Source organism: Lissotriton vulgaris, chromosome 1_2 (genome assembly GCF_964263255.1).
Source record: "Lissotriton vulgaris chromosome 1_2, aLisVul1.2, whole genome shotgun sequence".
In the NCBI taxonomy this organism is placed as follows: Eukaryota; Metazoa; Chordata; class Amphibia; order Caudata; family Salamandridae; genus Lissotriton; species Lissotriton vulgaris.
This window is the reverse complement of record NC_141686.1, coordinates 89915732-89940265: the sequence shown is the minus strand read 5'-3', so window position 1 is coordinate 89940265 and position 24534 is coordinate 89915732. Positions and strand designations below refer to the sequence as shown.

General features: G+C 41.9%; 1 protein-coding gene across 2 annotated transcripts in view; it reads right to left on the bottom strand.

Annotated features, from left to right (window-relative positions):
- The window catches only part of CACNA1C (calcium voltage-gated channel subunit alpha1 C), a 1657037-nt gene that overhangs the window by 694260 nt on the left and 938243 nt on the right, over positions 1 to 24534 (bottom strand). For both annotated transcript variants that reach the window (XM_086952879.1, XM_086952878.1), the window contains exon 10: positions 8280 to 8370. In XM_086952879.1, the coding sequence (XP_086809005.1) occupies positions 8280 to 8370 (91 nt within the window). The remainder of the gene's footprint in view (positions 1 to 8279; positions 8371 to 24534) is intronic.

Below are 24534 nucleotides of genomic sequence, written 5' to 3'. Positions count from 1 at the left end.
TGTGGTGGCATCCCAAACACTGCTGGTGCACTGATAGTAGTTTGTAAAACGAATTCTTACTTTGCACACAGACAGCACTCGGAGAGCGACACTCCTCCAGATACCCTCATTACCTCCGACATATAGGCTGTATCAGGCGGCCTGGACAATCACAAAGAAGGGGTCCCCTAAACTGATACTTAGGCAGGGGAACAGGGGAAAACTACAAATGGCAAAAGAAAAACCCACTGCCTGCAAGTGATATAAGAATACGCTGTTTGTCAAGGACACAAAACAAGGGAACTACATATTCATGTCCCCAGGGGGCATAGAAACAGTGTGCATAGGGGGAAGACAGTAGAACACTAAACAGCTAATGAAAATAAGACCATAATGATAGGGTATATATTCCAAGTTCATTTAACTCTTATTTTTCCTGTGTATCAAAATATCAACAATATATTTAAGAAACATTTAATAAATACTACAATAAATATAGTGCCATATTCACAGATATTTATATATATTGATGGTGCCTAGGCGCTACAATCAAATAATTACCCCACACATACTCACAACAGAATCATACTAACTCACTCACACAATGCATTGCTCAATGGCAGTCCACTGCATCAGATACAGTGATCTCCTAGAACGATTGTAAAGGTATTTTACATTGATTAAACATGTATTGCATTATGGTTATTCCTCCTGCTCAGATATCCACATTTATAACATATGTGTCAGATGCATCATTGTTACATATTCTTCTGAGTCTTCATTGGAGCCTCAAGGAGAATTGGCACAAATATAGGATAATATCAACAGGAGATGTAGTGGTCAGTGGACACCGGTGACAACGCATTTTCGGTGAACGACCCAGGGGTGGGTCACACCTTCTTCAGGGTGCAAAACAGGGTAAACAGGAGGCTATAGGCGCCTGGGAAACATGAACTGATGCCAGTTCCAAAGGAACTGAATAAAAGACTCACAACGTGGGACAGTCTTCTGAAAAACGGGGCTCCCAAATGGGATAGTAGTGGCAGGCTGTGGGATGAAATGTCCATAGGGCGCCTTCTGAGTACAGGGCACACCACCATGTAATTCGCAAATCTGAGGTACAGAGGGTCCTAATGTCAAGGATTCGGGGCAGTTGGGATGGCAGAAATAAATGATCCTGGATGGTCTGTTCGTCAGTTGGTAACCAACTACTGGGTAGATTTCAGAGCTTCTCCCGGTACTCAGGAGGCCCCCTCTAGACGGGAAACATAGTTTACAACGCATGCGATAGATTGCATGCCATTACAACGCAAGTCGTTTCAACAGCGCATTGGTACCTCACATGCCATTACAACCCAAGTTGTTACAACGACTTGCTGCAGGGGCAGAAAGTGTTGGATTTGTTGGACTTTCAATCCAACACCTTCCCTACTGTTCAACACACTGGAGTTGGAATAGTAAATTATACTATTCCAAACTGCAGCATTCCCCTACAGCAAGTCGTTGTAACGACTTGCATTGTAATGGCATGCGATGTACCAACGTTTTGTTGTAACGGCTTGCGTTGTAATGGCATGCGTAGAAAATGCATGCGTTGTTAGGAGTGCTATTCCCTGTGGGCATTTTTTCGCATAGCCTCCTGTTCACCATGTTTTGCGCCCCGAAGAAGGTGTGACCTTCACCTGGGTTCGTTCAGCGAAACATGCGCCGCTGTTCACTGACCACTACATTTCTTGTGTGTATTATCATGTATTTGTGCCGATTCTCCTCGAGGCTCCAATGAAGACTCACAAGAATATGTAACAATGAGGCATCTGACATACATGTTATAAAGGTGGGTATCTGAGTAGGAAAAATAACCATAACGCAATCTATGTTTAATCTATGTAAAATACCTTTACGATCGTCCTAGGAGATCACTGTATCTGATGCAGTGGACTGCCATTGAGCAATGTGTTGTGTGCGTGAGTTAGTATGATTCTGTTGTGAGTATGTGTGGGGTAAGTGTTTGATTGTTGCACCACCGATATATATAATTATCTGTGAATTTGGCACTGTATTTATTGTACTATTTATTAAATGTTTCTTAAATATATTGTTGCTATTTTGATACACAGGAAAAATAAGGGTTAAAAAAACTTGAAATATATATGCCCTATCATTATGGTCTTATTTTCATTAGCTGTTTAGCGTCCTACTGTCTTCCCCCTATGTACACTGTTTCTATGCCCCCTGGGGATGGGAATATGTAGAACCCTCGTTTTGTGTCCTTGACGAATAGCGTATTCTTATATCACTTGCAGGCAGTGGATTTTTCTTTTGACATTTGAATCAGGCAGCGTCCCAGAATCAGCAAATCTGGGCTGGCTATCCCAGAAACAATCATTGCTTTTCATGGGTGAGAGTCAGTGGAGGAAAAAACGTGAAGCCTTAAACTGTGTTGGTAAGTCTAAAGCTAAGTTTTAACTCTCCATGGCCCAGTGTTCTGGATGGCGTTTTCATGCAGGATTTTGCAACAGTATGTTTGATCCCGGAACATGTCGTTTTGCTTTCAATATTAAAATTATAATATCAAAAATGTAAGCATGGAATGTGCTCTTAGCTAAAAAGCCTGTACTGGCTAAAGGTATCACTTGTGACACGGAGCACTTGGCAGTATGGCAAGGCCCACATATTATTCTTACATTACTAAGGATATTGCAAGCCACCTTGGAGTTACAAGACCAATAAATTCGTAGTAACTGAATCGTCAAGCCTCCACTTGACTCCTCAGTGACTTTCAATATCCTTACATTGTACAGCAAGGCACACTTTATCCCTTCTATAAAATGTTTATGTTGGAAAATTCTCACTTTGTGTCTACTTTTCACACAATTTACAGCTCGGGTTGATTTGGCTTACAAGATAGGTAATATCAAGTTTTTGCAAGCACAAGGATATGATGGTTGTAGCGCTGAAACTTTTCAGACACTCACGCCCAGTCACTGTTAGACCTAGGTTGAATCCATCATCATTCTTTAGCTCACTTTGCCATCCCAGTTCAGACCCAGACATATACAAATCAGTCTTGACCCTGTTCCACATGGCAACAGTCCAACCCAAACTGCCAATCCAATTTCTTCCCTGGACCAGAAATAAGCATACTGGGACCAATGTTGGGGTAACACCTCTCATCAGCCAGGCTAGCTTGAATCTAGTGACAAAGTAAGCAAGGGACTCATGTCTGCGCATACCCTGCCAACTTAGGGTAAACAAAGCAAACATAAGGAGATGATGTACGGAGATGATGGACAGAGCTAGGCTTGCTTGAATCCACGGGATCCATTGGATGGTTCTGCCAATGCTTGTGTCACTGTCATGCATTCTGATATCTAAATAATGACTGCTCTTGTTGGCTTGGAGAGAAAGCACCAACTTCTTATCATTAGTTCAAATGTATGACAAAAAACCTTCTAGGTTTGCAAGTGGATCAAATTAATATTGTTCTAATGCTTTTAAGCTTTTTAAAACTAATAATAACAGATTGTGTTTAGTGTCTGTGGCAGTTTCAGCAGAAATGATTATGAAACATCAAATTTAATGGTACCCTCTCAGTTTTGAAAAATTGCATAATTGTGGCTCACTGCAGTTGGCATTTTGAAACTAGTAGTTATTTTTAATCCATTGGGTTAAATATCTCAATATGTAAATTGGTGTTGGGTAAAACCAGAGGGTTTCTGAAAAAAAGAAATTAAGGGTGGGTGATATACTCCACTCTGAATTTTTGGTCACTTCGCATTATGCTTGTAACAAGGAGTTCTGGGCAAGTTTACCAACTGCCACATGACAGCATTTTTTCTAGCGTGCGGGTCAAATGATAAGTTGCTGAGCGCGAGTGAGATTTGGCATCCCCTTGCGCAATTTTGGTCACTAGGAGAGTTCTCCAACGTGGGTGGTCGCGACTGTTCACAGTCATAAAGCTGTTGCTCGAGTAGAAAATATACACGAGCAGTAGCAAAATCAACTTGAGAAGCTGTGCCCTCTGGCATGCAGCATGCAGCCATTCATGCTGATTTTTCAGCGTGGAAAGAGCTCCCAGTGCTATATCACAGCGCAAGCAGTGCAGTATACCTATTTTAGCCCATTCTCAGAATTCTGCAGAATCTTGCAGAGTTTTTTATAGCTTCAGGGTATTCCGCGGAGTGAAACTCTGCAAGTTCCACGCAGGCCTAAAACAAAACAAACATGATACGGGCCAATTACTATGATCTCCCAAATAACCCTTTCTTGACTTCCTCCTCCTCTATCCATCCTTTGACTCGTGGTCCATTGGGGCAGATGGGCCACACCACTTCACCTTTTACCCCTTAAGAACAGTGTCTGTCAGACTGAGCAAAGGTCGGCCTGACAGACACACTTCATTTTCAGGTCAGGCAGCTAGGAGCTAGACATGCGCTAAATGTGCATGCTCTTGGCGCATGCTCTTGGCTGCTTGAGCTGAACTTTGCTGGGCTGAGGATAACACAGCTACTGTGGGCGTGAACTTCTCAGCTCTGCAAAGGTCCTTGAGGCCGCCCCCCCGGGTGACGAGGGGTAACGTCACTCATCGCTTCAGACCTGGGCGCTTCAGTTTAAAGCTCTGAAGCGCCAGGGTTGAGTGTCAATCAGTGACACTTCATCACAGAGTGAGGGCCAGGGCCATATACATGAGTCATGCTGCCACTCCTTCTAACGTAGTTCTGGGGCCAGCTCCTCCATTTCCTTATCAGTTGACAAGTCCTTTTTCTTCAAACATTTTTTCCAGTGCACACTGGAAATGTCATTTTCTAAAATCACAGGCTTTAAAGCTTGCAGGGCCTATTACAAACAAATGTCTCTGACGGATCACTATGAGGTGTGTCTCTTGTGACTAGGGTCAGGCCATGAATAAGTCATGTGAGGAGTGCGCTCTCATGAATTCAAAGGCGATTTGGGAGATGGAAGCCCAGCTGTACATCACTGAACATCATTGGCAATCAGGAAAAGGCCACTCCCACTTGAAGTCAAGGTCTTGGGCCAGATCCCGCTCTCAGTTCTGGTCCATTGACAGATCCTTGTCAGCAGTCTCACTGACCCCATTCTACTCTTTGACCAGGTTTGGACTGCTGCCTTCCGTCAGTGGCTGACCTAAGGCCAACCAATGAGGGAAGACAGCAGTACCAGCCCTATGGGGACCTCTGAGGCAGAGTTGCAGATAAGTGTGATTTCTTTTTAAATTAATATTTTGTGCATGCGTGTATGTTTAAATATTTGGTAATGAGTGTTGTGAATAGATGTGTGTGCACATGTGTGACTGCATGGGTGTGAATGAGGGTGTATGTGCGAGTGTGTGTCCTGTCCACCACCCCTCTGTCTTAAACTTACAAGCCGCCACAGGACTCATCCCGTATCTCATCTAACTAATATGATCTTCCAAGTAACACTATCTAGACTCTTTCCTCCCCTACACCTCCTTTATCTATTCAATCAAACTAACAGACTCACATGTCCACCGCTAAAATTAACAACTTATATTTTCCTATACTATTCCACCTATAATCCTTTGGATTCCAGAGTAGTGTGATATTGGTGGGAAAGTGCTTCAACACCTCGTCAGGGGTAGTAAACACTCTATAAATACAATTACAACTACCGCTGTTTACTTTGACACTATTTTGTAAACCAAGCCGACAGAGTTGGAAAATGCACAGAATTGTAGAAATCAAAATGAAGTTGGCTAAACAGACAGAACTGGCGGAAGGAGTTGCACAAGACATTGTGACAAATGCCAGTTTAAATAAATGATTAGCCATTCGCTGTCAAGGGTTAATCATGTCATGGTCTTGTCCATTCAACCTAGCTGTACAGGTATGCTCAACAGAAGATATCACCTATTAGGAGCTGACTTCCTGCAGGGCAAGTGTTGCATCCTCATCATGCCTCTGGCGGCAGCGACCCATGCAGATAAGAGTGGTGGGGCCAGGTTGGGGGGATTTGACAGAAGGCCACAAAGGAAAATTAAACAAACAATTACATTTTCCCTCGTCGTCTTTCAAAATCACTCCCCACCCGGCCCCAACGCTCTTACCTGCACGGGCTACTGCTGGCCTCTGGAATGAATGGCTACACACATTTACTTGGAAGCTCAAAGTCCCTGGGGCTGATTCACAAAGTCAATTTGAGACAAAAGTCTAACTTTACAACTTTTGGTATTCACAGAGGTCATTTACGAGTCTTATCTTTACGTCCGGCATCTCAGGTTTGGGCCGTACTCTCCACACCCAAGCCGTACTCTTAGGCATATTCTTAGACATATTTCTGGTTCAACCCTGAGGTTTCACACATGCAAGAGTGCCTTTTCTGCTCCTAGGCTTTACATGGGGTTTCAATACATTTCGTTTGTTTATTATTATAAATGCAGGTCAAGTACCCAAATGAAAAGTATTAATCAGGACTGGATGAGCTACTCATACAAGATCTGGGGAAAAATTAGAGCTCAGTGTCATCTTCATCCATCCATGATTGCTAATCCAGCCTCAGGATTTTCTTTCTCACTTATCTGAGTGATTGCACAGAGTCAAAAGCCCATCTGTACTCTCATTTAGAGGTGTGTAGAATACACTTTATGCAATAAGATTGCAAGAGTACTATCATTGAGATGAGAAATTGTGAAAAGCAATGGAGTCCACCATGAATCAAAAAGGTATACTAGGTGGTGAGTGCATGACTTTGCATGAACCAAAGCTTGCACGTTACGTCATCTACTCTTGTTAATTGGATCTAGGGCATGCAAGGCACCTTCAGCCAGGACTGGCTTTTTACCACAGAACAATATGCATGCTAAAGTTTGTAATTGTATGCGTTAATCATTTACAATAAAAGTACAAATCCCGGAATGCAAAGTGTTTTACCTAAAATGAGACGACTGGCTGAAGAAGTCCCACATTACATGGGGCCACTCGGGCATCGGGATATTATGAAAATCAGGCAGTCATAATATTTTTTTCGGTAGTTGCATTGACTGCAATTTTCCCGCTCTTTTTTCAGCAGTTGCATTGAGCGCAATTTTCCCGCTTTTTCTATAAATGAAACACTACAGCCATCTGGTGCTAACAGCACTTTCAGCATCTGCAGGAGTGCTTTCAAGGTAAAACACCCACTTCACATGCTGAGGATTTTCTGCACATTTACAATGTAAATGAGATACTCACGTGTCCTAGAATGTAATGCTGTTTGCTAAAGAGCTAGAGGTTACTTGGTAGAATTCTACAGCTATCCAGTCACAGCGTTTATTGCACCCGCATTTTTGACAACACTGAGTACAATATAAGTACATCCCACCATTTCCACGTTAACGCTGCTACCAGGATACTACCCCATAATACGGTCAAGTCTGGAGATGTTCTTAACTCTTCTGCAGCGGGGCCCCTCAAGCATCACCTGTAGGATTCCGTTTACGAAGAGCCATCACTTGGTTCAATCCTGGGAACCCTAAAGAAACCCGGGGCTGCCCCTCGTAGATCCAGGACGAACCAATCGAAGGTCTTCAGGATGAGAGAGCAACATTCACTCCTGTAGGATTGAGGGTTTATTTTACATTTGGGAAATATTACGACCTTCACTGACCATGTGAACTTCAAAAATGGGTAAAAAAGAACTGAAGTACGTTTTGTAGGGTAGAACTGACTCCCTCCCTAGAGGACCCTACTATTAGCAGGTGTACTTTCCCAAAAAAGAGGTTTGCCACCAATTACTCCAGGAAAATCTTTTTTTATTGGAAATGTCGATGATAGGTATGGTTGTTTGATGCTGAAAACTTTACACCAAGAGGAAGAGTAATAATTGTCGATTTCTCGCATCTTTGCTTGTGGAACTTTAACTCTGCACACCTCTCATTGTCGTTAACCAGCAGCTAAGACCATAATATGCACAGGCAATTCACCTAAGCCTCCTTACTTTACTTCCTGTCTTACTGCTCCTGGGTGGCTTCAGGTGCGCTGCTATTTCAGTCAATACAGTGCAGAAAAGGCTTTCCTGAGAGTTGCAAATCACAGTCTTAAAGAGCGACGTAAAGCATGAAACCTCCACCAGAACCCCCTGAATCTAAAGAGTATTTCCAAGTTTGAGTTTGATACTAACATTGCTGGACACAGTGAACAAAGTCTGAAGGTGGAACCAACTCATGACCACTGGATGCCACATTAAAAACCAGTTCCGGTACCATCGGTGTCCATCAGTAGGTTTAGCAGCCCACCTAACCATCCCGTAATGGTCCCCCAATCTGTGACAAAAGCCATACTCACGCCAGTCTGGCTCCACAGCTCTCTCCCTCAAGGTCCCCGCCGCCCACATTGTCGGTATTCACAGACTCCGTCTCGCTGGTTGGCATGCTCACTACAAGGATAGAAAGGGGAAAAAGCAAGTTAGACCCTCGTATGTCTGCCAGCACTTGTCCAAGAGCAATAAATTGTATGGGAAGAGACGGTCCTTTGCTGTTCGAAGAATACACTTTATCAATGGGCACTATACAAGTCAGGAATAATCTACCTCCTGGTCTGCGTGAAATGTCGTCAGTGCAAGATCATCTGTTTTTGCGAGGGAGTAGTCACCCAAACGAATTGTGCGATGCTCCGAAAAGCAAGCTATGAAGTGTCTAACTACAACACAAAACGTCCTGCTGCAAAAAAATTGCATTGTTTACTCAGCTAAAACTATTTACATTGTATTCCTTCTTCTTCGTCAGAAATGTGTCTTGTTGTGAAGGCTATGAGAGCCTTGGTGTTCAAGGCTATCTTCTAATTAGCCGGTGTAGTGGAAGTAAAGATCTTTAAGAGGGTCGCATGATGTGATATGACCAGGGATGAAGTGTGATTTCCTGCTACTGTGTCATAGCCATCATGCGACCATTGCTGGTAGTGCGCTCTGTGGAAAGGGATATTCTAGATTGGAGGGCCAACCCTCTCTCACAGAACAATAGAAGTAGGCAACACCAAAATGCAATCCCTTATTGAATCAATATCCCTAATTGCCGCTGTGCCGCCTCCCATTCACTAGCCCCTTCCTTCCATGCCCACAGTAAATGATATGTAAATCACATCTTGCTTACCATCTCCAGTGTGCAAAAACGATATCTGCCTCATAATGCAATTAACTTGTGTCAGCATGTTAAAGACCCTCAATTAATCATAATTCATCATTATTCCCCGCACATTATTTCACACTCCGGCTTAACAAGAACATAAATTACAATCAAATTCGATTTCCTCATTAATCAATCACATTAGCGAATCTGAATATCGCCAGTTTAAAAAGAACCTCTGTGCTACAGGTGAATTCAAAACATCCGATCTAGAAAAAGGAAGACATTGTGGGCTCGCATTAAATATTTGCCACCATATTTATCTATTTGAAAAGTCCTATACTATATGATATTCCTGTGCATTACAGATTTGATAAGCAGGACACAACTTTGTCTAGGTAAATATCTAGTTATCCAAGTGGAAAGAGTGTTGTACTGGGTCCTTTCCTGACTTCGCTATGTAGGCCTCAGGGCTTTTACTGTGTTTGTAGATTTAGGGGTCTTAATGTAATTTAGGAAGGGATAAAATGTGCAGTCAGAAGATCATATACCTACATATATTCATACACTATGCATATGTCTGCTTCGTACCAGACTTGGAATGTCATTGTTTAAATTAATTAATTGTAATTCTTTTTGTACAGGGCGATAATCTTGTCCCCTTTCCTTCCTGTACCCCATCATTTCTATTCATTTTTACTGTGCCTACTTTTAATTTATATTCTTCCTTTTTAAACCTAAACATGAACCCATAATATGTACAGGTATTTTCTCAATTTTTTTTCACAGTTTTTGTTTTTCCTTTTTAATTTACCTGCAGTGGGATTTTTGTATCCCAGGGTAATTAAACTAAGAAAAGCATGTTGTTATATAAACAAAGTATGGAAATCCGATCTAAACAAGGCACACGAAAGATCACGGGAGTCAGTTGATTTAATCACAATTTCGTCTTCGTTCACTTACTCTACCACTCCTGTTGAGGGGACGTTATTCAGTCCTCTTTGAACCTGATATGGTACTGCACAACCATTTGTCTTTGAGGCAGACTCAAGGAGCAGACTCAAGGAGCAGATTGGTACCCACTGGAGCCTTTAGCTAGAAACCTCAGCTCTGAAACAGACAGAAGCTGGCAAAGCAATAAGTTCATGGCATGGCAGCTTTTACAGCAAACACATTCTATGTGAATGACATTGCCTGCCTGAAGACTCCATCGTTTGATATTCGCACTGAACAGCCACTGACTACCCAAAATAACCTCTTTAAGGATGAATGCCTCCTCTTTTAATGACAACAAATTACTTAACGCATTGCTATCACCTTAGACTCCCTCATTCTCAAAGCACGCAGAGATAAGAGACATTATTCGGAATGTACTAAATGCTTTTTCCTGACTTTGCCTCTGTAGTTTAAGCTACAACTATCCAAAGACTTAGGCAACTTCCTTATTACTAGACTCACAGACTCAGTCTGTACTCAAGTCATAGAAGGCAATCCTTCATTACTCTCCTGCCTCATATAAGGGCTGAAGAAATGGAATGATAGCCTAGAAATCCCAAGGCTGTTGCATTGGCTAGCAATCCCTACACTCTTTGAACTTTCTCCCAGTGGGTGGCAGTCATTTTTTTTTCTTTCTGTTCTGGGCCTCCAGCCTTTACTTGACGGTTTCGATCTGAAAAAAAAGTACATTAGACCATATGCTCTAAATAAGACGAATGGTCTTATGTACTTACACAACAGCCCCAATACCATCAGGCCATCAGTATACGGTGGAGCCACTGGTGGAAACATGCCAGTCTGCCCCTGAATCTAAATAGGCAGTCAGATTGTAAGTTTGGTAGACAGGGTATTCTGCCACATTTGTGTCTGTCGAAACCTAAATAATGATCCTAATGTAAGCAATTTGATCACTTTTTGAACATGTACTAAAGTCTGCAGTCCTTAATGGGCAGTCTCACTTTTCATCTTTCCATCCCAATTACATATCAATTTATGTTGCACTGTAAAACCCTCATAATTGTAAGGTAAATAATTAAGTTGATATATTCCACTTTGGGAAATGTGGAGGCAAATTATAAGGCTCTTTAGTTTCTGATGGATACTTCCATAACAGCAGAACCCTCACCCTGTGGAAAGCCCTAGATTCCAGGCTGCATCTGGAGATTTTTCCCAACATTGCTCCAGCATGCCAAAAGGTGGCACCGTCCAGTTCTGTATGAACTCCATACCATCCCTGAAGTGGCGCCAGGGCCATATACATGAGTCATGCTGCCACTCCATCTGACGTAGTTCTGGGGCCAGCTCCTCCATTTCCTTATCAGTTGACAAGTCCTTTTTCTTCAAACATTTTTCCCCAGTGCACACTGGAAATGTCATTTTCTAAAATCACAGGCTTTAAACCTTGCAGGGCCTGTTACAAACAAATGTCTCTGACGGATCACTATGAGGTGTGTCTCTTGTGACTAGGGTCAGGCCATGAATAAGTCATGTGAGGAGTGCGCTCTCATGAATTCAAAGGCGATTTGGGAGCTGGAAGCCCAGCTGTACATCACTGAACATCATTGGCAATCAGGAAAAGGCCACTCCCACTTGAAGTCAAGGTCTTGGCCGGTTCCCATTCTCAGTTCTGGTCCATTGACAGATCCTTGTTACACTCCAAATGTTCGGCTAAGGCAAAATCAAAGGAAAAAACACCAGAAGTTCAGGCATGCTTCATCGCAGCCTCGCTGCTCTCCTTCTGAGAAGTCACAAGGACATCAGGGAGCCCCGCAGGCTTTCTCCCGGTCCCCTACCAAGGAACAAGTTCTACCGCTGATTCTGATGCACTCAGAGTTTCCAGGTCTGTTAAGATGCCACACCAAAATGCGGCTTTTAAGCTTGCCAAGCTTTTCATTATCAACCCCTTACCAGTTCTCTCTGGTGTGTCTCTGGTACTACGGATCTGTTAAGGCCTCCATTTGGCTTACCGCTTGCAGGCCCACTCTCGGCACCAGCTATGCCTTCTGAATAAGCTCTGACCCCAAAGCCCATAGTCCTCTCCAAATCCGAATTGAATCTGTCTTTACTTCGAAAGAAGCTGTGGTCAAGTTCAGTTCCCAAGCGCCTGACTCCTGTTCCTTCTGACTCAGTCAAGGCAATGCCTTTGCTTAGAGGCCACCCTCCAGTACTTAACATGTCTTTGGTGCTGACTCTAATCAGACCCAACCTGCATTTGGTGAAGATAGTGACACTTTCTATATGGACCTATAAGAGGTCAATGGGCTACACACACCCCCTGACACAGGGCTGGTATCCCCCGTGGTTCTTCTACCAAAGAGTCATCATTCGCCAAAGTCTTGGATCTGCAACTACTTTGTACTGAAGTAAAGACTACATGCTCATAGAGGTCTTACAATCCAGACAGTCTTCTTTGGAACCTTTGTTACCATTCAATGAGGCACTTACTGATATCCTGGGCAAAACCTTGTTCATTCTCACCAGTAAATAGACATGCGGATCATCTCCATAAGCCAGCTTCTAGTTACCCTTTCTACCTTATGCAGAATCCTACTCTGAATGCCTAGTGGCACAAGCCTCCACCAGCAAAGTAAATATCATCTCCTTCTCAAAGACCCTTACAGATAGGGAGAAGAAGAGGATGGAGGCATTTGGAAAAATTACGTTTTACTTTGCTAGGCTCTCCCTTAAATCTGTTAATGCCAGCAGCTTGCTGGGACACTACTCCTGTGCATTATAGGACTCTGTGGCTGAAATTTTGCTGGCAGTTCAAGATGAGTTTGAGGCATTTCAGGATGGTCAGGATGAAGTGAAGCATGTCATACGCAAAGGCTAGACATCACTGACTGCTTGGGTAGGGCAATCTGTACCAGTGTGGTGCTTTGCCACCATGGGTGGATATGATCCATGGACTGAACAGATAGCGTCCAAGTGTCACTAATGAACATACAATTTGAAGGCAAGGATCTCTTCTCAGACAAGATAGACTCATCCATGGAGTGCTTCATAAAAAGCAGTGCCAGTGTGCTCCTTCGGCTTTTCTGCATCCATGCAACATAATCAAGACAGTTCTGCCCCTTTTGAGGCTTCAGTAGTGGCATGGCTCAAAGACAAAGCAAAGGACAACCTCCACAGCAACAGACCCCAGGCCTTTCGAGACAGAAGTCAGGGATCCATCCAACAACATGCACCACTGCTCAGTCCTCTGCCCCCTGCTGCCACAACTGCCCTAGCTAACCCTCTGCAGCACATGGCAGGATAAGGCATTACCTCTACAGGTGGCAGGGCATTACATCTGAAAAATGGGTGCTTAGAGAGTGCAATGAGAATATTCCCTAATATTCTTATCTGGTCCTCTACATATTCAACCCCACATCCAGAATGGCTATTGGAAGACCACTTGTCCATTTTGTGACAGGTGGTCCAGGTTCATTAGGACATAGAAGCTAAAGAGAGGCTCCCTGCATCTGAAATGCAAATTGAATGTTAGTCCCCTTATTTTCTGGTGCCAAAGGAAGAAGACGCCTTTGCCCTATTTTACAACTTTCTAAATTCAAGATGCTCACATTGGCCCAAGGTCTGTCTGCCCTGGATCCAGAACACTAGAGTGTAGCTCTGGATCTAAAAGACTTATATTTTCACATTCTTGCCCTGCAGGCCCACAGGTGTTACCTTAGGTTCAAGGTAGGCCAGAAGCAGTTTTAGTTTTGTAAACTCTTATTTGGCCTTACCAAAGCCCCTCAGGTTTTCACGAAAGGGATGGCGGTGGTTGCGACACATATTTGGAAGTTGAGGGTATCAATCTGCCCCTACCTCCACAACTGACAGTTGAAAGCAGGCTCACCACTGTCAGTCGTATATCGCCCTCAGACAACAGAGAACCTCCTAGCATCTTTGGGGTTCTCGATCAACATGCTGAAGTCACACTTGCAGAAGATCCCATTCACCCGTACACTCCTGGACATGGTGCATTTTTTAGCATTCTCTCCAGTTCAATGCATCATGGACATTCTGGCTTTGGCCTAGATCTCAGTGGCTGTGAGACTTCTTGACATCTTTGCTGCAAGCATCCTGCATGTCTTCTATGTCAGATGGCACATGCTGGCTCTGCAGTGGGTTCTGGCGTTTCTGGCGTTTCATTGGGTTCAGCACCAAGAGAACCTCTCAGATTCCATCCTTGTTTCAGCGAAGACTGCACAAGACATGCAGTGGTGGCTGATTGACCGAAATTGGACTGGCAGCACACTCCTATCCCTAATCCGCCCAGAAAAGCTGCTGATAGTGACAGGTGCATCACTGTTGGGTTGGGGAAGTTGTCTGGGAGAGGAGATCACAGGATGCAGGTCTCTGGCAGAGACGAGCCTTCACATCAATCAGTTAAGAGTTGCGGGCCATTCGCTTGGCGTTGAAGGCCTTTCTAGTGTCTTTCAAAGGGAGGCTAGACCAAGTCCTCATGGACAACACCACTTCCATGTTGTACAGCAACAATCAGGCCGCAGTGAAGTCCGGGGTCCTGAACCAGGAGTCCCTGCACCTCTAAAACAGCCTGAGTCAACAGAGCATCTTGTTGGTTGTGAACCACCTGGCAAAGTCTTTAAATGGCAGGGTGGATGAACTCAGCAGATGGTGCCTAGCAGATCACGAATGGCAGCTACGCTGGGAGGTGGTGCAGGGTGTCTTCCAGCAATGAGGAGCAACCTGGCTCGATCTATTTGCCTGTGCAGAGAATGCACAATTTTAACATTTTGCAGCTGGAGTTTCCAAGAACTTTATGAAAGACAGGGGGAACCCATTAATCCAAAAAGGTACCTGGGTAAGAAAACGCAATTTTACAAAAAACTGGTACCTTGGCTCTAAGGTTTATATTCTTAATTACAGTAATAAGGAATAAAGACTCAGTATTCCCTATTCAGTATTCAAATTACTATGACCACACTTTATGTATTTTTTCATACAGTCTACTGTCTCATCATGAACCGCACCATGCCTTAGAATTTCACTAAATGATTCTTTTTATTTTATCAAATGAAGAGATTTTTTTACTTTATGCATTTCATTTTCAATTTCAAACACATTTGTATATACATATATTCTTTAGATATATACAAGTAAAGCCCTTCGTTTCCAAGCTAGGATGTCTCACTGAAAAAATAAACAAGACATTCCTATAGAGATATACCAGACTTAAGTGAGGGAACCACAGGTGTATATCATTCAAACCTAGTATCTTTTGAATCCCACAACAAATTATTTAAATTAATCAAGTTTTTTCTAAAAACTGGTGTCTCTTTAAAGTCGACGCGTTTCAGCCAATCGATTCTGGCCTCTTCAGGACTAAGGCTATTCGTAATCCATCTGTACAAGTAAGAATTAAAACAAAGGGGAACAGATATCACTTATAGAACCCACAAATATATAACACAGGTACCTATCTACATATCTACATATCAACATTATGTATAAACAAACTTTTTTTGGGGTATTGCTTCTGTGAGCAGACTGACCATTGTGCCCAACAATTTATTAAACGTGGACATGAGGCAATCATCTTCTAACATGAGTAACCAGTGTACCTTCCTAATATATCAGTTGTTACCACTAGTTTATTCCTTTATTTCTATGTCTTGTTTGTGTATATCCCCAGTTTAGGTTATCACATTAGCATCATAATTACCGGATTTACGGTCATCTGGGGCTGGGAGTCGTCTTCATGTTAAACCAGGCTCCTCTCTTTAGTTAGTCTTTGTTTATATCTATGTAAAGAGTTTATCTTTTAGTTTTTATTATTAAAGAGACGTTTACTATTTATGAACAGACATATTCTTAGCTGATCTTGTCCTTACCCGGTTTGTGAGTTTGAATAATGTGCTGCCCGTATTAGGATGTTATAGATCTCTCCCCGCCAGCGTCTGAAAAGGAGGGCATGGAAACGCCTCAGTCAACGTGTAATTTAAAAAAATCTAGCAGATGTCTAAATAGCCCGGCGTTCAAATTGCGCGCTCTAAGTCATTAGGGGACAGACTTACTTTGCTATAACGCGGACCGCTTCCTCGTATATGACCTCTTGTAAATAACTAAGCCACCGACCCAGCTGGTGTGGTCTTGTTCTATTCCCGGGGTCTGAAAGATATAACAACAAACCCCGCATTCGTCAGCCTCACAGTCTAACGGTAAACTGCTGCCGAATAAGTCGGTTGCTTTGGAGACACTTACGTTTTTCTATTTTCTTTACGTGTCTCTTCCTTCCCGAGCGATGTGATCGTCGTTCTGGTTACTATGAAGGTGCGCTCCCCGCCTCTATATTAAGGGACTACCCTTTCCGGGATGCTGGATTTGACATTAAAACAGGACTAAAAGGTTCCATGTACTTCCTGGCGTAAGATATTAACACAGAAGAGGGACTATATCTCGTCTATATTTCAAGAGACATTAACAAAGGACTACCCTTTCTGGGATACTTAGCCTGACATAGAAAAACGGACTAGATTTTCCATGTACTTCCTGATTGATGGTATGAACACAAAAGGGGGACTATATCTTGTCTAACATTGTCCTCCTCAAAATGGTGTTTATTATTAGTGGTATTTAAACGGTATTTTAGCCTCAAATGTAAATCGTTTCAAACCCATTGTAATTACATATTTACATTCTTCAATAGTCAGTCGCTCCTCACATTCTAATTCATACCTTCATTTTTATATTTTGTTAGTATCATTGCATGTTACATCAAGGAACAGAACTACAGTGTATCACATTTCCAATTCTCTATATCTTTATAATAAAGACCAAATTTCATCTTTTTCATTTAGTCCTGTGATCGCTGTTTTGTATTTTTCAATCAATCTCGCTTCTAGTCTATTTAGTTTGGATTCAATCTCTTCTGGTCTTGTTTTGTCAAGTACACAAAGTACTGACCAGATTATATCATCCTCTGAATGTTGATGGGTTTCAAAATGCTGGACTAAAGGAGCCCCTGGAGTTTTACATTTGACGCGTGACTTGTGTTGCAGGATGCGTTTTTTGACCACCTGGGTGGTTTGTCCAATATAAGTCTTTTTGCAAGGACAAGTAACACAATAAATTGTGTTTCTTGTATTGCAATTGGAAAAGCTTCTTTGATGGTGGATAAACCCATTAATCTCAATTTCTTTCGAATCCAATGTCAGAGCACAAGCTACACAATTTAAACACCTATAATGGCCAATTATAGGGGGTAATTTCAGCATTCCTCTTAAATCAGTGACTTTTTTGTCCTCTTTTCTCTCGGCTCTCACAAGCATTTGTCTTATATTTTTGCCTTTTTTAAAAGCAAAAAGTGGTTTTTGGATTCCTAGATGTTCTATGATTTTCCAGTGTTTCTGGATAATCTTTTTAATCTTGTGGGCTTTTGGATCAAATGTCAAGACGCATGTTAGAGGTGATTCTTTTTCTGTTATCTTAGGTGTTAAAAGATTTTCTCTTGGAGTAAACCACGCTCTTTTTAGAGCATTTTTTACTAGCCTCCGTGGATAACCTCTGTTAACCAATTTTTCTTTTAGGAATTCTGCACTCGCGAAGTAATCTTCTTTCCTACTGGAGTTTCTTTTTATCCTCAGGAATTGTCCATATGGCAAATTCTCTTTTAAGGTTCTGGGATGGCAGCTGGAGAAGTGTAGCAATGTATTGCGATCTGTCGGTTTAGTGTACAAACTAACTTCTAGTTCTCCATCATTAGACTGTACATAAACGTCTAGAAAATTCAATTTCTTTTGATGGTATGCCATAGTGAAGTTAAATTCCAATATACGGGAATTGAGCCAATTGTGAAAGTCCTGTAATCTGGTGACACTTCCCTCCCAAATTAAGAAAATATCGTCTATAAAGCGACACCATATTTTTATGCAGTTTTTAAAAGGATTGGTGTCGCTATAGATTAATTTGTTTTCAAATTCGGCCATCACCAGGTTTGCTATTTCCGGTGAAAAGCTGCATCCCATCGCCACTCCTGATGTTTGTAAATAGAGTTGACCTTTGAAGTTAAAAAAATTGTTTTTTAGACAGATAGTGGCCAAAGCTACAATTTTTTTCTGATTCCAATTGTCAAACAAACAAAATCATATATAAGAGACACTATGGACTTCATATCTAAAATTGAAAAATTACCATTCAACGAAGAAATCCAATTGTTAGTGTCATTTGACATAGAATCGTTGTATACGAATATACCGCAAAATGAAGCAATAGCGGTGATGGCAAGTGTACTAAATGCAAGAGAGAGACCACATCAAGTCCCTTCAGAATTTATTGTAGCTTTGGCCACTATCTGTCTAAAAAATAATTTTTTTAACTTCAAAGTTCAACTCTATTTACAAACATCAGGAGTGGCGATGGGATGCAGCTTTTCACCGGAAATAGCAAACCTGGTGATGGCCGAATTTGATAACAAATTAATCTATAGCGACACCAATCCTTTTAAAAACTGCATAAAAATATGGCATATTTATTTTAACTTACAAGTCCCTAGTAAAGTGGTACTATAAGTGCTCAGGGCCTGTAAATTAAATGCTACTAGTGGACCTGCAGCACTAATTGTGCCATTCACTTAAAGTAGCCCTTTAAACATGTCTCAGGCCTGCCATTTCAGATCCTGTCTTTACAGTTTAACCTGACATGTCGACCTGGCAAAATAAAACTTATGTCAGGTGCAAACCTTTATTTTTAATACAGATAAGTCACCCCTAGGGTAGGCCCTGGTTAGCCCAGAGAGCAGATTGCAATATATTTAGAAATCAGGACATGTACTTTTAAGTTTTACATATCCTGGTAGTGAAAAACTCCTAAATTTGTTCTTCACTACTCTCTGGTCATTTGGTGTATTAGGCCTGTCTCTGGTCACAAGACTGGGTGTAGTTGGCAGTTGGGCTTTGAGTATTCCTCCTAGAGAGCCACACACAATGGGAGCTTAGGTGTGACTGAGTGGGCCATCGCTGACAGGATGGGAGGGAGGGAGGAACCTCACTTACACCTGAATAGGCTGATTGCTGCCTCCACGGAAAGGGCTGCATAACCCCTGTATAAGGCCACTATCTGTCTAAAAAATAATTTTTTTAACTTCAAAGTTCAACTCTATTTACAAACATCAGGAGTGGCGATGGGATGCAGCTTTTCACCGGAAATAGCAAACCTGGTGATGGCCGAATTTGAAAACAAATTAATCTATAGCGACACCAATCCTTTTAAAAACTGCATAAAAATATGGTGTCGCTTTATAGACGATATTTTCTTAATTTGGGAGGGAAGTGTCACCAGATTACAGGACTTTCACAATTGGCTCAATTCCCGTACATTGGAATTTAACTTCACTATGGCATACCATCAAAAGAAATTGAATTTTCTAGACGTTTATGTACAGTCTAATGATGGAGAACTAGAAGTTAGTTTGTACACTAAACCGACAGATCGCAATACATTGCTACACTTCTCCAGCTGCCATCCCAGAACCTTAAAAGAGAATTTGCCATATGGACAATTCCTGAGGATAAAAAGAAACTCCAGTAGGAAAGAAGATTACTTCGCGAGTGCAGAATTCCTAAAAGAAAAATTGGTTAACAGAGGTTATCCACGGAGGCTAGTAAAAAATGCTCTAAAAAGAGCGTGGTTTACTCCAAGAGAAAATCTTTTAACACCTAAGATAACAGAAAAAGAATCACCTCTAACATGCGTCTTGACATTTGATCCAAAAGCCCACAAGATTAAAAAGATTATCCAGAAACACTGGAAAATAATAGAACATCTAGGAATCCAAAAACCACTTTTTGCTTTTAAAAAAGGCAAAAATATAAGACAAATGCTTGTGAGAGCCGAGAGAAAAGAGGACAAAAAAGTCACTGATTTAAGAGGAATGCTGAAATTACCCCCTATAATTGGCCATTATAGGTGTTTAAATTGTGTAGCTTGTGCTCTGACATTGGATTCGAAAGAAATTGAGATTAATGGGTCTATCCACCATCAAAGAAGCTTTTCCAATTGCAATACAAGAAACACAATTTATTGTGTTACTTGTCCTTGCAAAAAGACTTATATTGGACAAACCACCCAGGTGGTCAAAAAACGCATCCTGCAACACAAGTCACGCGTCAAATGTAAAACTCCAGGGGCTCCTTTAGTCCAGCATTTTGAAACCCATCAACATTCAGAGGATGATATAATCTGGTCAGTACTTTGTGTACTTGACAAAACAAGACCAGAAGAGATTGAATCCAAACTAAATAGACTAGAAGCGAGATTGATTGAAAAATACAAAACAGCGATCACAGGACTAAATGAAAAAGATGAAATTTGGTCTTTATTATAAAGATATAGAGAATTGGAAATGTGATACACTGTAGTTCTGTTCCTTGATGTAACATGCAATGATACTAACAAAATATAAAAATGAAGGTATGAATTAGAATGTGAGGAGCGACTGACTATTGAAAAATGTAAATATGTAATTACAATGGGTTTGAAACGATTTACATTTGAGGCTAAAATACCGTTTAAATACCACTAATAATAAACACCATTTTGAGGAGGACAATGTTAGACAAGATATAGTCCCCCTTTTGTGTTCATACCATCAATCAGGAAGTACATGGAAAATCTAGTCCGTTTTTCTATGTCAGGCTAAGTATCCCAGAAAGGGTAGTCCTTTGTTAATGTCTCTTGAAATATAGACGAGATATAGTCCCTCTTCTGTGTTAATATCTTATGCCAGGAAGTACATGGAACCTTTTAGTCCAGTTTTAATGTCAAATCCAGCATCCCGGAAAGGGTAGTCCCTTAATATAGAGGCGGGGAACGCACCTTCATAGTAACCAGAACGACGATCACATCGCTCGGGAAGGAAGAGACACGTAAAGAAAATAGAAAAACGTAAGTGTCTCCAAAGCAACAGACTTATTCGGCAGCAGTTTACCGTTAGACTGTGAGGCTGACGAATGCGGGGTTTGTTGTTATATCTTTCAGACCCCGGGAATAGAACAAGACCACACCAGCTGGGTCGGTGGCTTAGTTATTTACAAGAGGTCATATACGAGGAAGCGGTCCGCGTTATAGCAAAGTAAGTCTGTCCCCTAATGACTTAGAGCGCGCAATTTGAACGCCGGGCTATTTAGACATCTGCTAGATTTTTTTAAATTACACGTTGACTGAGGCGTTTCCATGCCCTCCTTTTCAGACGCTGGCGGGGAGAGATCTATAACATCCTAATACGGGCAGCACATTATTCAAACTCACAAACCGGGTAAGGACAAGATCAGCTAAGAATATGTCTGTTCATAAATAGTAAACGTCTCTTTAATAATAAAAACTAAAAGATAAACTCTTTACATAGATATAAACAAAGACTAACTAAAGAGAGGAGCCTGGTTTAACATGAAGACGACTCCCAGCCCCAGATGACCGTAAATCCGGTAATTATGATGCTAATGTGATAACCTAAACTGGGGATATACACAAACAAGACATAGAAATAAAGGAATAAACTAGTGGTAACAACTGATATATTAGGAAGGTACACTGGTTACTCATGTTAGAAGATGATTGCCTCATGTCCACGTTTAATAAATTGTTGGGCACAATGGTCAGTCTGCTCACAGAAGCAATACCCCAAAAAAAGTTTGTTTATACATAATGTTGATATGTAGATATGTAGATAGGTACCTGTGTTATATATTTGTGGGTTCTATAAGTGATATCTGTTCCCCTTTGTTTTAATTCTTACTTGTACAGATGGATTACGAATAGCCCTAGTCCTGAAGAGGCCAGAATCGATTGGCTGAAACGCGTCGACTTTAAAGAGACACCAGTTTTTAGAAAAAACTTGATTAATTTAAATAATTTGTTGTGGGATTCAAAAGATACTAGGTTTGAATGATATACACCTGTGGTTCCCTCACTTAAGTCTGGTAGATCTCTATAGGAATGTCTTGTTTATTTTTTCAGTGAGACATCCTAGCTTGGAAACGAAGGGCTTTACTTGTATATATCTAAAGAATATATGTATATACAAATGTGTTTGAAATTGAAAATGAAATGCATAAAGTAAAAAAATCTCTTCATTTGATAAAATAAAAAGAATCATTTTGTGAAATTCTAAGGCGTGGTGCGGTTCATGATGAGACAGTAGACTGTATGAAAAAATACATAAAGTGTGGTCATAGTAATTTGAATACTGAATAGGGAATACTGAGTCTTTATTCCTTATTACTGTAATTAAGAATATAAACCTTAGAGCCAAGGTACCAGTTTTTTGTAAAATGGAGTTCCCAAGAAGGCTCTCTCTTGGAGATTCAGTCCTCCTTGAGTGGAGCTCGAAACTCCTGTATGCCTTCTTACCTCTACTTCACCTGCTCACAGGTCTGTAGAAGATCAGGAATAACTGGGCTCAAGTCATCCTAGTGGCTATGGGATTGCCCAGGAAAGAGTGGTATTCAGAACTTCAGGGCACTTCAGAACTTCAGCAACTGTCCTAAGATTAGGCTTCTGCTTTGGGAGGATCTTCTGGGTCAACAGCAGGGCAGGGTCCTGCACCTGGGCTTGAGCAATCTACACCTCAATGTGTGGAGATTAAGTGGGGATAGTTGACTGCATTCAACCTTTGTCTCAAAGTTGTGGAATTCATTCTAGTGACCAGGCGTCCATCTACGAAAACAGTTTATGCTGGATGCTGACATATGTTTTTTGCCTGGTGTATTTCATGCCAAACAGACCCATAACAGGCAACGTTTTTGGGTGAGTTTCTGTGTGTGCAGTGGGCACTTTTATAGGTTGTTTTTGTCAGTCTGTTTAGTCTCTTTGCTTTTATCGGACAAACCATCCTTTTTTTAAATCACCTATTTTGTCTAAAGGTATGATTCATATGTTTCCACTTAAGCTGCTTGAGAAGCTGCAGTGGGACCTTAATTTGAATACCAGTTTTCTTATGTGTACAATGGTAGACCTGTCAGCCTTGGGGTGTTCTTCCCCTCAATTATTTGCTTTCCTCCCCCATTTTTACCACCTCGTTTTTGCTGGCCCTAGGACTCGGAACACCTTACCACTGCTACCCAGTGCTGAAGTGCATGCGATCTCTCCTCAAAACATGGTAATATTGGCTTATACCCAATTGGCATATTTATTTTAACTTACAAGTCCCTAGTAAAGTGGTACTATAAGTGCTCAGGGCCTGTAAATTAAATGCTACTAGTGGACCTGCAGCACTAATTGTGCCATTCACTTAAAGTAGCCCTTTAAACATGTCTCAGGCCTGACATTTCAGATCCTGTCTTTACAGTTTAACCTGACATGTCGACCTGGCAAAATAAAACTTATGTCAGGCGCAAACCTTTATTTTTAATACAGATAAGTCACCCCTAGGGTAGGCCCTGGTTAGCCCAGAGAGCAGATTGCAATATATTTAGAAATCAGGACATGTACTTTTAAGTTTTACATATCCTGGTAGTGAAAAACTCCTAAATTTGTTCTTCACTACTCTCTGGTCATTTGGTGTATTAGGCCTGTCTCTGGTCACAAGACTGGGTGTAGTTGGCAGTTGGGCTTTGAGTATTCCTCCTAGAGAGCCACACACAATGGGAGCTTAGGTGTGACTGAGTGGGCCATCGCTGACAGGATGGGAGGGAGGGAGGAACCTCACTTACACCTGAATAGGCTGATTGCTGCCTCCACGGAAAGGGCTGCATAACTCCTGTAGTTACTCTAGAGCCAGGGAAGTCAGGGCATTTGTGCACATCAAAGGCATGCCTCTAGAAGCTTCTCCCCACTTCAAAGGCACAGCTGTGTATAAAAGAGGGACCTCAGATACCACCACTTCAGTACACTTCTGGACATGTGGATACTCTGCCAGGAAGAAAGACTAATGTGCTGCTGAAGGGTTACCACTCTGCTGGACTGTTGCTCTGAAGGAACTGCTGCCCTTCTGTGCTGACCTGCTGTCCTATTGCCTGGTTGAGAAGGATGGACCTGCAGGTTTTGAGCCCAGAGTGACTCCAAGGGCTATTTGGCTGGGATCCTGATTTGAAGTCTAAAGGACATAACAGTCTTCCAACCACCTTGCGCCAGCACCTGGATTCTGCCATCTGTGAGTCTACCCTTCCAAGTGGTACCACCCCAGTCCTGGACCCTTTAAAGTGGGCCTAAGGTGCTTGCCAGCGGAAACAACCCATTTTCTCTGCAGAGCAACGCCTCCTTGAGCAGAACTGATGCATCTCCTCTGCTGAATGGTGCATCTCTGAGCATAACCGGGGGGAGGGGGGTCTCTGCAGCAGCGTGGATTAGACTTGCTGCAAAGACCTGCATCACCTCAGTAGTCCTCGGAACAACACATCTCCCTGATGGTGTAGTGCATCCACAGCCCAGGTCCTAGTATCTCTCATCGACGGGCAGCCTTGATGACGATGCTGGACTTCGCATTGTGGCTTCACAGTTATTCAGAACCCCGTTGACGTGATCCTCGATGATGATGCAGT